The 14553-nt window shown below is 49.7% G+C and overlaps 1 protein-coding gene across 1 annotated transcript in view; it reads left to right on the forward strand.

The window, feature by feature from the left end:
• The window catches only part of POLR3A (RNA polymerase III subunit A), a 53556-nt gene extending 44828 nt beyond the window's left edge, over nucleotides 1–8728 (forward strand). The window contains exons 26-31 of the mRNA XM_081227477.1: nucleotides 66–158; nucleotides 807–971; nucleotides 1482–1646; nucleotides 1823–1954; nucleotides 3612–3744; nucleotides 5624–8728. Coding sequence (XP_081083603.1) covers nucleotides 66–158; nucleotides 807–971; nucleotides 1482–1646; nucleotides 1823–1954; nucleotides 3612–3744; nucleotides 5624–5772 — 837 coding nt within the window. The 3' untranslated portion in view covers nucleotides 5773–8728. The remainder of the gene's footprint in view (nucleotides 1–65; nucleotides 159–806; nucleotides 972–1481; nucleotides 1647–1822; nucleotides 1955–3611; nucleotides 3745–5623) is intronic.
• The last annotated feature ends 5825 nt before the right edge of the window (nucleotides 8729–14553 follow it).

Here is a 14553-nt window from a genome sequence, read left to right on the forward strand (position 1 = left end):
GAGCCTTGGATGCTCTGAGGGAAGGGAAAGTGACTGATGAACATTCTGATCTTTTGACACCACAGATTTCAGAGTATATTGAAGAAGTGTTTCTTCCGGACGATTGCTTTATTCTCGTCAAGCTCTCCCTGGAACGGATCAGACTTCTGAGGCTGGAAGTGAGTCACGTAATTAAATGCGTGGCGGAAGTCATCCTCTTTTAGCCCCAAGATAGGCGCTGATAAACTAGGTCAAGAGCTATGCAAGGCACAGGAAACCCTGCAGAGGCTTTCACTCAGTGTCTTTTCTGTGAGTCTGTTGTACCTTCACATTTTCTCTCTACGCCTGACCCCAGCACAGAGATTGCCACTCAGGGACACACAGGAAATTAGTGGAGGTTTTGTGCAGGCCATAATACCCATTTGCTGTGATAACAGCATTACAGCATCTGGAAGGACCGTAGTGCCGGCTGTGTCTTACTCACCTGTGGGCCCCCAGCACAGTACCTGGCTGGCTCAGGAGATGTTTTTGGATGAGTGGATTGACCTGGCTTAATTATCATTGGTGTTTATGTGCAGGTAGCAATGGCAAAAAAAAGGGCTGGGGGGTGGGGATCTACTCTTTAATGAATAAGGCAGAGGTATACATTACGGCACATAAATACACAGTATATCTCCGGTATTAAAATATCGTGGTGTGGAGAGAGATCGGGGGAAAAGTGACTGAAAAGGCTTCTTAGAGGAGCAACGATGCAAAAATCCAAGAAACACTGGAACTGCAGCCTCCAAACTCTGCTAGTAATGTCCTGGGTGTGCGGCCCCTCACAGGTGAACGCTGAGACGGTGAGGTATTCCATCTGCATGTCCAAGCTCCGCGTGAAGCCTGGCGACGTGGCCGTGCATGGTGAGGCTGTGGTGTGTGTCACCCCCCGAGAGAACAGCAAGAGCTCCATGTACTACGTGCTGCAGTTTCTGAAAGAGGATCTCCCCAAGGTGAGACACAGGTCACCTCTCCAGGACCGCGTCTGGCCTAATACCTGGAGATGCATAAAGGGAGGGACCGCGCTTACCTCTAACCTGAAGAGTCGGGTGTCAGGAAGCCACAGGGGCGTTGTCACTGCTGAGACCGAGGGTGGCGCCCTGTTTCTTCGTTTCTTCGCTACACCCCTAAGGAGTCAGGCAGGTTCCGGTTTCCTTCTTAGCACTGCCTCACCAACTCTGCCTGTTCTGGGTTTCTCTTTGTTCTTTCATAAAACTGGTGGTGGAAGGGGGCATGGTCCCCTGAGCTTCTGCTTCCCCCCAACCACTAGAGCAGCACACTCCCAAGGCACTCCCAAGTGTGGCATGTTGCTGACAATCACCTCTGAAAATGGGGTGATCAAGGTCACAAACCCAGGCCATGACGTTCCCAGTTCTCACAGCCACTGTGGTTTCCCAGGCTCCTGGGTGGATGGGGGCCGCAGGCACTGCGGGGTCTGGAGCCTTACCTGTCTGTGAGTCCAGGTGGTGGTGCAGGGCATCCCGGAGGTGTCCCGAGCTGTCATCCACATCGATGAGCAGAGCGGAAAGGAGAAGTACAAGCTCCTGGTGGAGGGTGATAACCTGCGGGCAGTCATGGCCACCCACGGTGTGAAGGGCACCCGAACTACCTCTAACAACACGTATGAGGTACTGCTTACGGCCAGGGGCACCTTGCAGTCATCCCGTCTCCCTCCTGGCACGCTCCTCCGACCCTGCCGTTTGCTCTTGGTCTGCACTCCCATCTCTGGGGAAGGGCACAGGGTGCCGGGAGCTGCAGGGTAGAGGAGGACATGGCTGCCTCTGCTCATCCTGGCCCTCCGCAGGTGGAGAAAACCCTGGGCATCGAAGCTGCCCGGACGACTATCATCAACGAAATCCAGTACACGATGGTCAACCACGGCATGAGCATCGACCGGCGGCATGTGATGCTGCTCTCTGACCTCATGACCTACAAGGTTCGTGGGGGCCTGGCAGCCAGGCGTCGCAAACCCAGTTTCGGGAGCACAAAGCTTGTAGGACACGTAGCGTGCCCAACTGTGATGACCACCGTTACCCCAAGACCGAAGTACAGTGGTCAGGATTGGGCATACTGTTAAAATTCCAGCGTGAAAATTTCAACCTCGTGGCAGGAGACAGAACATGGTTTTTGTCCTTTTTAGAAATTTTATCCTAAAAGAAAACTAGCCATTGCCAAAAGCCCAAGGATTCCATGGCAAACTGAGGTTTATTCCCTGTTAAACCCATTCATCACACTTCTTCTGTAGCCATTTCCAGGTTAAAGCACAAGTTAACATAACCTGAGGGGGGAACTGAGGTTGGTATTTCTGGCCGTGCTGGGTCTTCGTTGCTGCGCGCGTCTTTCTCTAGTTGCGGCGAGTGCGGGCTACTCTTCATTGTGGTACGCGAGCTTCTCATTGCAGTGGCTTCTCTTGTTGGGGAGCACGGGCTCTAGGCTTGCGGGCTTCAGTAGCTGTGGCACGCGGGCTCAGTAGTTGTGGCTCACGGGCTCTAGAGCACAGGCTCAGTAGTTGTGGCGCACGGGCGTAGTTGCTCCGCGGCGTATGGGATCTTCCCGGACCAGGGCTTGAACCCATGTCCCCTGCATTGGCAAGCGGATTCTTAACCACTGCACCACCAGGGAGGTCCCGAGCATGTCATTTTTATTCTGACTTTTTTCTAACATTATAAATGTTTTCCATGTTGTTACATAGTTTTATAAATACACTTTTTTAATGATGGCACAACATACCTTTAGATGAAAGCACCTAAATTTACATAACTCTTTTTCTACCTTGAGGCTTTTAAATTATTTGAGTTTTGAGTTCTTTGAACCGTAAGAAACATCTTCAGAAGCACCTAACTTTTGTTTTTTCTTTTTTTCTTTTGGCTATACGCGGGCCTCTCACTGTTGTGGCCTCTGCCGTTGCAGAGCACAGGCTCCAGACGCACAGGCTCAGTGGCCATGGCTCACGGGCCCAGCCGCTCCGTGGCATATGGGATCTTCCCGGACCGGGGCATGAACCCGTGTCCCCTGCATCGGCAGGCGGACTCTCAACCACTGCGCCACCAGGGAAGCCCAGAAGTACTCTAACTTTTAAAAGTTAGATTCTTAATTCTACTTTTCAGGGATTTTTTTTTTTTTTTGACCATGCTGTGCAGCTTGCAGGATCTTAGTTCCCCAACCAGGGATTGAACCCAGACCCTCAGCAGTGAAAGCGCAGAGTCCTAACCACTGGACCTCCAGGGAATTCCCTACTTTTCAGTTCTTTTTTTAATTAATTTTTATTGGAGTATAGTTGATTTACAATGTTTGTTAGTTTCTGCTGTACAGCAAATTGAGTCAGTTATACGTATACATATATCCACTCTTTACTTCTCAGTTCTTAATTCTTTGTTCCAGTGGCACCCGGCTGTGAGTGTAAGGATCTGTGTTGTCAGTGGCTGATGGCCTCAGAGGGACACAGGTGGGACAGATAGCTGTTAGGATTCTGTTTAAACCTGAGATTCTGACTTGCGGCTCTGCTGATTTTTGCTGCTTCTGTTGAGGGAAGGCGGGGCATGCGTTTTGTAAGTGGCATGAGTACCACTCTGGCTCTCTCTCCCGTGGCGCAGGGTGAAGTCCTGGGCATTACTAGGTTTGGCCTGGCCAAGATGAAGGAGAGCGTGCTGATGCTGGCCTCCTTTGAGAAGACAGCCGACCACCTCTTTGACGCCGCCTACTTCGGGCAGAAGGACTCCGTGTGTGGTAGGTTTGGTTTGGTGTTCGTAGCAGCCTCCCCAGAGGCCTTTGTTGATGCAGCTTAGACCATGGCCGGGGCTTCTCAGGAGGTGGAGAAACTGAGCAGGCAGAGCTTTTACTTAAGAATAAAGTCACAGATCATGGAATTGGAACTGACCTATCTTTTATCTCCAAAGCCTGACTGTGGCAGCCTGCATCCCACACATTTGTAGAAGGCTTCTCTGTCAGTACAGAGAAAAGATCGCCGCTGGGCATGTAGGGATTTTCTAGTCCTCAGAATTACAGTCGGCCACTCCGATCCTGCGCCAGGCACCCACTGTCCTGACTTCCTGAGCAAGGCAGCCAGCACGCCTGTGCCGGGCACCTCGTATGGTGTCTCAGCACATCAGTGAGGCGCAGGTATCGAACCCTTCCTCGGTGAGAAGACCGAGGGAACTGACTCGCCTGTGGTGAGTGTCTTGCCCTGCGCTAGCCTCCTCTCCCACCACACAGCGCCTCTCTGACGGGCCTGGGGGAGAGGGAGCCCAAGGGGCGGTTGTCACAGCACATCCCTGCCCACCCGGAGTGCCCACTTTGCTCTAGCCTTTCTCGTGCCGCAGCAAGACCCTGTGTCCTGAGGTGGGAGTTTGTGAGGGCCTGGGGCTCCAGCAGCGACGCCAGGCCTGGCCTTCGTCCCCGCCACCAGAGCTCTGCTTCCTAGTGGCCATTTCCCCCTCTCACCTCCTTGTGTGGATTGGCCACCCAAGACGACGGTCAGGTGGGGCCCCAGTCAGTATATGCCTATTTTTTGCTCCTGAGATTAACTCTTTCTTTCCCAAGGGGCACAGGTTGCAAATAGAGGGAAAGAGAAATTACGTAATTCTTTAAGATAATGAAAGGTAAAAGGAAAGAAAAGGGAGCAGAGATTGGGGCAGGAGAAGGGCAAGGCCAAGGCACAAATAAGAGCGAGTCTGCTTGACAGCAGGGCTGAGACCCAGCTCCCCAGCTCTACCACCAGGACGCTGAGCCCGGTCTTTGCTGCTGCCGTGCTGTGGCCCCGCCCACCGCCCCTTCTCCACCACTGACCCCTCTGGGCACCTAGTGTGGTCACCCTACCCCAGCTTTGAAATCTCCTGGTCCTTTAAATGTTGTAACTCAGTGTCAGCCCTTACTACGTGTTGGTTTTTAGTTTGGTTGTTTGCCTCTCTGGTGCCCTGATACCACAAAACCCAGAACATAGCAGGTACACGCTTGCTTGTTGTAAAACCAGAAGCCTGACGCAGAGCCCAACACTTAGATCTTAAAAATCTGAAAAGGAGCTTGGAGAGTCTGCACTGTCGCCTTACTCCTGTCACTCTACGAGGGCCCTGCCTTCCGAGTGTCTCTTTTTCAGTCTGTGGACTCCGAGGTTGGGGTTCTGTTAAGCCGCCCTGACCCCTGGGCGCAGGGAACAAGTCTCTGCTGCTGTCTCCAGGGGGACTGGCATCTGCTTACTATGATCCCATTTGCTTGTCTCCTGGGCCCTAAGTTAAGGAAGTGCTGGGTGGCAAACTTGGGGTTTCCTGAGTGTCATTCAGTATATCCCTGCTGTCTGAGTATAGTGCTCATGAAGGTGAGGCCCACCCGGTGCCTTTGGCTCAGATGCAGAGACCTCTGAGCCAGCAGCGGTGCTGTGAGCGGGCACTGCCCTTCGCTGGACTTCCCCCAACCCGTCCAGGAGCGCCATGCCATGCCTTCGGCATCTATAGATGAGGCGTGAAGCGAACAGCCCGGATTCAATCCATCGATGTGTAGTGGGGCTGGGACTCCAAGCCCAGTTTCTGACTCCCAAGTCAGTAGTCTCTCTGTCCTGAAAACCTACCCGTGTGTCGAGAAGCCCTCTAACATCCTTTCTGGTTGGTTTCAGGGGTGTCTGAATGCATCATCATGGGGATCCCCATGAACATTGGAACCGGGCTCTTCAAGCTGCTCCACAAGGCTGACAGGGACCCAAGCCCTCCCAGGAGGCCCCTGATCTTCGACACAAACGAATTCCACATCCCCCTTGTCACATAGTCCAGGGAAGAGGGGACCGTTCCTGACCTCGGCTCCTTGTTGTCTGGAAAGGGGCTGGAGGCCAGCAGCTGACTCGTGAGCTTTGTGCTCCCCAGGACCGAGGCCCTGCCATCCCCCCCATGCTGGCAGTCAGAGAAGGCCCCCGGCATCCTAGGAGCAACTCAGCCAGTGACCCAGACCACAGCACAGTGCTTGCTGGGGAGAACCGGGATTTGTCTGTTTGTTTGAAACCTAATTAATCTAGGGACAGCTCAGCACCTCCTGCCCACTCCACCTCCCTGGCCTTGAGGAGCCCCCAGCCCAGAATCTTTGCTCATTCCCACCTCACCTGTCCCTCTGTCCACTCAGAGAGGTGTCCCACCCTGACCGGGAGCCAGGTCTAAGCCCCAGGGCCAGGGCACATTCTCAGTTCTTCCGTTCCCCAGTCATGCTGCAATCTCCAAGTGTGACATACTAATGTAAATATTGTTACTATTATTTATTTGTCCACTTTGAAGAATTTGGAGTTTTTATTATTTTGGTTTTCCTTTTGAAACCAAGAAGCTATAGAAACCAAGAAAGCCAGCTTTGAAGCGTCACTGGAAAAACTGGTTAAGCAAATGGGACCGTGTAGGATTTGTAACTGAGCTGGAACTGTCGTGAGGCCACGCTGCTCTGAAACGTCTTTTGCAGACCTCCCAGCTACCCTCTTTTTGTCGACTTCCGACCCCCATAGTTGGGGCTCAACCTCATGACGAGGCAAACCCATCCTTCATGGCCTGGAGACGCCTCGCTGGAGCGTGGGGCCTGCTGAGGTGGGGACTGTCGTGTACACGGAGATGAGGAGTGAGGCTGGTCCAGGCCCACACACCACCTGGGCGGCATCCACACCCTCCTGCGGAATCTGCATGTGTGCCCTGCCACCTGCGGCCGAAGAGCACGCGGGGCAATTGCAGAGCTGGGGGCCTAGAAAGTGTCCCAGGCGGGTGGCGGGAGAGGGTCCTCCCAGAGGGTGCAAGCAGACACCAGCTCTCGGGACTGAAGTGGTCACCCAGACAGGAAGGGCGAAGGCCTGCACAGGGGTGGGTGCCAGCTAGGGTTGGGGATGCGCCCCAGGTGGCACATCAGGCTCCTCAAAGAGGACATCTGTGACAATAGAAAGCACACGTCGGGCTATGAGGAGAGAACCAACAGGGCATCCTGGGAAAACCTATGTTTAACTGCCTGCTTGGGCTTCTGCCAGTGACTGCACCATCACTGGTGGGTTCTTCAAGGCTTATGAGGGGGTTTTGTGCAACATAGGAAAGAAATGTGTGTATCTTGTCTTCAGAGAGCACAGGGGTTTGCTTCTGGAGACGGTGGTTGTTTGCTGAATTTGCTCCTGGGGATTGGCCCAGGGCCACGGAGAAGGAACTGCGGCAGCTGCAGATCTACTCCCTCTGGAGAACGCTCCATGGATCCTGTCCTCCTACCTTCCCTGCCCAGAGCCAAGTTTATCGCTCTGGCTCTTCCTTCCCTCCCATGAGGCCTTGGAAAACCAAGGCTGCTTGGTTGGAAGTGAGACGATAGTGAAAAGTGGGGCTTTGACCCTGCTTTCTGGCTCCGTGCACTTGAGAAGGAAGGTCTACTTCTGAAATGACAGCCTGTTCATCTCAGTGTATCAAGCCACTGGAAGAAACAACAGCACAAACCAAAGAGATGGGCATCTGTTGAGCAAGAAAATGGATGATTAAAGAGATGGATGTGGTAAAAGAAAAAGTAGGGGAGAGTCAAAGAATTCAAGCAGTATAATGTACCTACCTTCTTTGGTCATTCCCTAGTTGACTCCCCAGATTCTGAGTTAATGCCACTAAGGCAGTTAGCGTAACCCTTGGTTCTTGGGTCTGTGTTTGGGATGAGTGCTTTCCCTCCCATAGTGACGTGATTTTGAGTTAGGAATTCCTGACCTGAGTGACTTTTCAGCAATGCTCAGGCTTAAATTCTGTTAAAATTAGTTTGATCCCCACGCCCATGAGGTTAACCTACAGACTTCTCTTAGGGTGCCAGTGATGTGAAAAAAGGCCATTTTTCACCTTCAGCCCCCCACACACACCTCTGAACTAAGGTGGCCTGGTTGAAGACGAAGTGTTGAGTCCATTAACACACTTACTCAGGGTTGCCCCATGAAGCCTCACCACGGACTCTGCTTCTCTCACCCTACCTGCCAAGAGCCACAGAGCCACACGGCTGGCTTCCTGGAAACTCACCTGGGAAGTAAGCCGCAGGTCTGATCAGATCCAGGACTGCTGGAATCCACGCAAGGGCCAGGGAGGGTGGAATTGGGTGGCGGGAGGGAACACTGATGCCCATCTTGCTCTGTTTGACACATAACGTGAAGTGGTGGGGGGAGGGACCGTGGCATCCATGTGCTGCTGTGAGTAATAAAGGCGGCACTGGGACTTCCCTGGCCGTCCAGTGGTTAGGACTGCGCTTTCCCTTGCAGGGGGCACGGGTTCCATCCCTGGTCAGGCAACTTAAGATCCCACATGCCACCCGTTGTGGGTGGCCAAAAAAATTTTTTTTAAATAAAGGCAGCACCGCCAGGAGCCTCCTCCTGCCTCCGTGAGCACTCCCTGACTCCCTGCGTGAGACCTGTAATTGCAGTGGCTGCAGGCCTGGGGTCGGGTTCAGGCCAGCACGGGTTCCGGGAAGGGGCACACCCCCAGTGAGGAGTGAGATATCCTCGTGGTGCTGCCAGCCCTGCTGGGCCCATAGGGAGCGCTGGCCAGTAAACCCTACTCCAGGCTCTCCACCGTGCGTCCCAGGGGTGGGAGTTAAAATTGTCCCTAATGTGACCATCTGCCCTGCCCTGGCCTCGGGCTTTGTGCAAGTGCCGAACTCAAACACCAGATAGCTGTGTGTTCTCAGGAGTGAGCTCAGTAGAAGGTTAGGATTTTATTCTGGCCTGTTTGGAAGAAATAAGAAAAACACATTTAAATTCCGTCTCATCCATTAACAGACACATGTTTCTGACTGGTCATCTGTCCAGTTCTTGACCGTTTTTCCATCCTACGTACCAGGGGATCGAAATAGCGATTGACTCAGTTACAGTCCCCACCCCCTATCCCCCCATTCTCCCCGCTTTGTTCAAGACTTTGGGGGCAGAAGAGACATTCCGGAGTCTTTCAGAGTCTGTGTCAGAGTTAAATAAATTACAGTGCTGTGTTTCTATTTCAGGGTTTATCCATTTGTATTCACATTGATTCATGTCTGATTGAATCTGACACTATGGAATGATTATTTTTCTTGAATTTTTGTTGTCTCTTGGCAGAACTCTCTTTTTCTACCAAAACTCAAAAGAAGAAAACTTGTTATACAAAAATGTAGCAGTTCATCCCTGTGGGTTGTGAAACAGGGTGATTGGGATACATGGGAGCTGTAACTCCCAAGATAATTAATGTTCCCGCCACAAGCCAGCCTCTAGAGGTAAGCAGTGAGCACCCAGCGCCCCCCGCCCCCAGTGTAGCTAATTCAAACCCAGTGGGACGCAGCAAAGTGTCCTCCACACCCGTGCCCTGAAGATGCCACCTAGCCAGGATCAGGTGTCTAGCTTAACGGTTCTTTCATTCATTTGACTAGTAAAGGCCTGCTATGTCCAGAGTCTTGTCATAGGTACAGCAGTAGACAAAACAGGTAAATCTGATACTAACGCATCTAAAAAAAATTCTTCAGCAGAAGGGGGTGGAGCAAACTTGATAAAAATGTGTCCAGCACAGGGTAGGGTTAAAGCTGCAAAATTCCATATGACCTAGCAACTCCACTACTGGGCATATATCTAGGGAACACCATAGTTCAAAATGATATATGCTCCCCAATGTCCATTGCAGCACTATTTACAGTAGCCAGGACATGGAAGCAACCTAAATGTCCATCAACAGATGAATGGATAAAGAAAATGGGGTGCCTATACACAATGGAATATTACTCAGCCATAAAAATGAATGAAATTGTGCAATTTGCAGAGACGTGGATGGACCTAGAGACTGTCATACAGAGTGAAGTAAGAGAAAAATATCGTATATTAATGCATATATGCGGAATCTAGAAAAATGGTAAAGATCTTATTTGCAAAGCAGAAACAGATGTAGAGAAGGGGGTGTGGGATGAATTGGGAGATTGGGATTGACATATATATACTATTGATACTACGTATAAAATAGATAACTAATGAGAATCTACTGTATAACACAGGGAACTCTACTCGGTGCTCTGTGGTGACCTAAATGGGAAGGAAATGCAAAAAAGAGGATATATATACACATATATATATATATATATATATATATATATATATATATATATATATTGCTGATTCACTGCTATACAGCAGAAACTGACATAGCAGTGTAAAGCAACTATACTCCAATTTAAAAAATAATTTTTAAAAAAATGCAGAATTGAGGGCCTGGCTCCTTTGGGCGGGCTCAGTACATCAGGCCTCACCAGGGCAGAGAATGGTCCCTCTGAGCCAGCACAGCCCTCAGGTTCCAACCCTTTCATATAGGCCCTCCATGCCCCATTTGGCCTTCCCTTGGGCCTGGATTTTGGAGGGTGTGCCCTGAGCAGAGGACGTGAGACTGTAGTTACTGGGAAAGGATGCAGCTATCCTTATCCCACCACCAATGTAGAGTTAATAAGTGGATATTACGCTTTTGTTCTGTGCCAGGTGGTGTCCTGAGCCCTCAGAGAAAGTCCCTGCATGCATGGGGTTTATCATCTGATCAGGTTGTCAGGGTTGTCTTGTGGTTAAGAGCCTGGGTTCAGACTCTTGGAATTCAAATCAAAATTTCCCCTTTTTTTCTGGTGGCCTTGAGCTAATGACTTAACCTCTTTGCCTCACTCATTTATAAGATAGGAATGCCATTTATTGGTACCTAACTCATAGGGTCATTGTGAGTTTCAACATGATTATGCATATAAGGTCTTAGTACAGTGCCTGGCACAGAGTACATGCTCATTAAGTATGTTTGCAATTATGGTGACTATCACTATTTTTACCGAAAAATATGATTTGCGAATTCACAAGTAAAACCCAGTCCTCTGACCCTTTTTAATTCACTCAGATGGAGCTGTCTTTTGTGGCCTTGGAAATAGGGTCTCCCTAGACATAACCCCTGCCTCACTCTCTGCTCAGTCAGATCCCGGGAAGTATTTCACACTAGGGACAAAGAAGGCTAGGGAAGGGAACAGACATTTGGCAGTCATGTGGCTGAGGGCTTGAACATTTGCATTTAGGCCATGAAGTAAATGTGATCTCATTTGAAGGGTTGTGGGTAGCAAGACCAAAATAACTCAGACTTTTTATACAGAGATGTGGATATTGACATATTTATTTACATAGGTGTATTGTATAACAGGGTGTCCCTCTCTTTAAAAGAGAGGTTGCCATTGAAAAACCATCAGCAAAGAATATATTAAGAAATTGATAATAATGGCCGCCTCTGGGGATAGAAACTGGAAGACTGAAGGGTAGAGGCATGAGGGACTTACTTTCCACTCCTTTCTAATGTTGTACTTAGGTACTTAAGTACTTAGGTATTGCCTTTTTTTTTTTAATCAATATCTAATGGTAAAGGAATCAAGTCATCTCGGAGCAGACTTTGTTCTGGAAAGTGATGAGTGTCCTGTCCTGAAAATAGCTGAGTGATCCCTTCCAGTTATATAAACATAAATCAAGTAGGCACCAGATATTCAGGGAGGAGGAGATCATTATCAGGATAAGTTGACAAAAAACCTAAGTTAACACAGCCTTGGGACTTCTCTGGTGGTCCGGTGGTTAAGACTCTGCATTTCCACTGCAGGGGGTGTGGGTTCCATCCCTGGTCAGGGAACTGAGATCCCACATGCCGTGAGGCGCGGCCAAAAAAAAAAAAAAAAAGTTAACACTGCCTTAAATACCTAGGTTTTTCTTTTCTGACATAAAAAGACCAGAGAGGGCATTCCAGGATTGATATAGCAGTTTCACAAAGCCGTGGGGAACCCAGGCCCCTCCCAACCTCCCCTTCCACCAGCCCTAGGATACGGCCCAGCCCTCATTCCTCATGGTCCAAGGTGGCTGCTTGAGCACCAGGCATTAGAGCCAGAAGAAAAGGGGAAAGAAGCGTAGCACTTCCCTTGAAGGAAAGTTCCCAGAAGTTAACTTGGCATTTCTGTTTACATCCCCTCAGCTGGAACTAGCCAAACCGAGTTCCCAAGGAGGCTGGAAGATGGTCTTTGGGTTCTGGGTGGCTATGTAGGGGCTTCTGTTAGCAAAAAGCATGGAGAGGAGCAGAAGTGGGCAACAATTGTGTCTGCCTGTGGAGTATCAGGACTTTTGGGGTTTTTTTTTTTTTTGCTTGACAAAAGTTGGGAAATTTCCCTAAACCCCTCAGAACTGGAATGTTGCTAGGGGGTGCAACCATGGAAACTCTTCCTCTTCAAAAGGGACTGAGACACCCCCCGCCCCCCATGCTGGCCCTTCACTCTCCCCTTTCTTTTCCCTTTCTTGCAAATTTTATGCCTGAGTTTTTGTTGTTTAATAATCTGACATTTAAGGGACTTCCCTGGTGGTGCAGTAGCTAAGACTGCACTTCCAATGCAGGGGGCCTAGGTTTGATCCTTGGTCAGGGAACTAATCCCACATGCCGCAGCTAAGAGTTCACATGCCGCAACTAAAGATCCTGCACGCGGCAGCAAAGATCCCGTGTGCTGCAACTAAGAACCGGGGCAACCAAATAAATAAATATTAAAAAAAAAAAATCTGACATTTAAATTAGATCACATTCCTTAGCAGACTGTTCAAAATGTCTCTAGACTGATGGAAAATGTAACGGTCAAGCGTTCATTCAATAACTAACACTGTTTATTGCTCACCTACTATGTCCTGGCCCAGTACCAGGTGCAGGGTATTGAGTGGTGAACCCTTCCATGGCTCCTTTCCTTACGGAATTAATGTAGTCACATCACTATCCAGCAGAAATATGATAGAAGCCACATATGTAAGTTAAAATTTTCTAGTATCCACATTTTTTAATTGTGAACTTAATTTTAATAATCTACATAATTCAACATATCCACAATATTTCTACATGCAATCGATATAAAAAATTATGAATGAGGTATTTTACACTCTTCACACTGAGTTTTCAAAATCCAGTGTATGTTTTACTCTTAACAGCACATCTCAAGTTTCAAGTTCTCAAAGCCCATATGTGGTTAAGGGATACTGTATTCAGATGGAAAAGCAGTCTGGACGAGACAGTAAACAAATGGACAATTACAAACCGCACTAAGAATCGAGGAGACGGCTGCAGTGATGGAGAAGGAAGAGGAGGCCTCTGTGAGCAGTGACAAAGCGGATTCCTGAAGGATGAGCAGAGCAAGGGTATGAGCGTTTCCAGGCAGAGGGGCCAGTGCACGGGAAGGCCTGTGGAAGGAGGGAGCCTGGCCCCCCAAGGGCCGCCAGTGGGAGACCAGCCACATCATCTCCAGGAGCTCAGACCTGGGGTCTGAGCCGAGGCCAGGCCCCAGAGAGTGCCCACAGCCTCCTGTCCCTCCTGAAGCTGCCCACTCAGCTCCTCTACCCACTGTCCGAGGAACTTCCAGTGAATACCTCTTGAGGCTTAAACTGGCCTGAAATCATCTTCTGTTGCCTCTGAACCTGGCCCCAAACCCAAGGCCTTTTTTTTTTTTTTTTTTTGCCACACCACACAGCTTATGGGATCTTAGTTCCCTGACCAGGAATTGAACCCGTGCCCTCAGCAGTGAAAGCACAGAGTCCTAATGACTGGACCGCCAGGGAATTGTTCCCAAGGCCTATTTAAAGGTGGATAATCTACACTCAGAGAAGTCAGAGAGAGGCTAGTGTAGAAGGCCTCGTCTCACCGCCTCCTTAGGAAGCTTGTTGGCACAGAGTAACACTTGGTATGCACTCTGTACACTGTGTGCCTTGGACCTGTGCTTCCAAACTTCTCCATTTCCTTGAGGAGGGGAAGCCAGGAGTGAGAAGAATCACACCACTGCGCCTTTCCGTCTGCACCACCGCTGAAGAACGAGCCATCACATACCACTTGAGGTTGACATTAGAAATAAAATAAACCGGACTCCCCAGATAGACTCCACCAGTCTCCCAGGTGCTCAAGACAAGTGGTTTTTTCAGCTTTCTGTAAAACAGTACTCAGGGTAGGTACGAATTTGCAGGTTTGCCGATAAATCCATTGGTCCAGCAGAAATACTCCTGGACTATCCAAGACTCAAGCTGTAGTCCTCACTCTGCCTGCCATTAACAGCACTGCCTTAGGCATGCTGCTTCCTCCTTTTGGTCTCAGTTTCCCAGTCTGTAAAATGGACATTAAACCCTCAGCCATGCCTGTCTGCTTTAATGCATCTTCTGAGGCATCCAGGAAACTGGAAGACTAAACTGTTAGCTGTGCTGCCAGAACACATGGAAGGAGCCGGTCACAACTGATGGAGCCTCCAGTCTTCACCAGTTCTTCTCACACCTCATTCTTAGTCCCTTGGGGGAATTGTCCCAAGACCGCTGTCCCAAGAGCTGGGCCCCAGGAGCCCCAGCCCTTGTGGCAGTGCATGCCACTGCTTATCCTGGCACTCCCTAGCCCCTTTCCCTAACCCTGTGCTTAAACCACCGTTTAGCCTACAGAGTTAATTATTTTGCTAATTATATCTCCCCCAGTAGAATGTAAGCTCCAGAAGGACAGGTATTTTTGTTTGTTTTATTCACTGCTGTAACCTCAATGCTTAGCACAGTACCTGGCATGTAGTAGG

The sequence above is a fragment of the Mesoplodon bidens genome, assembly GCF_964165515.1.
Source record: "Mesoplodon bidens genome assembly, chromosome: 1".
Lineage (NCBI taxonomy): Eukaryota > Metazoa > Chordata > Mammalia > Artiodactyla > Ziphiidae > Mesoplodon > Mesoplodon bidens.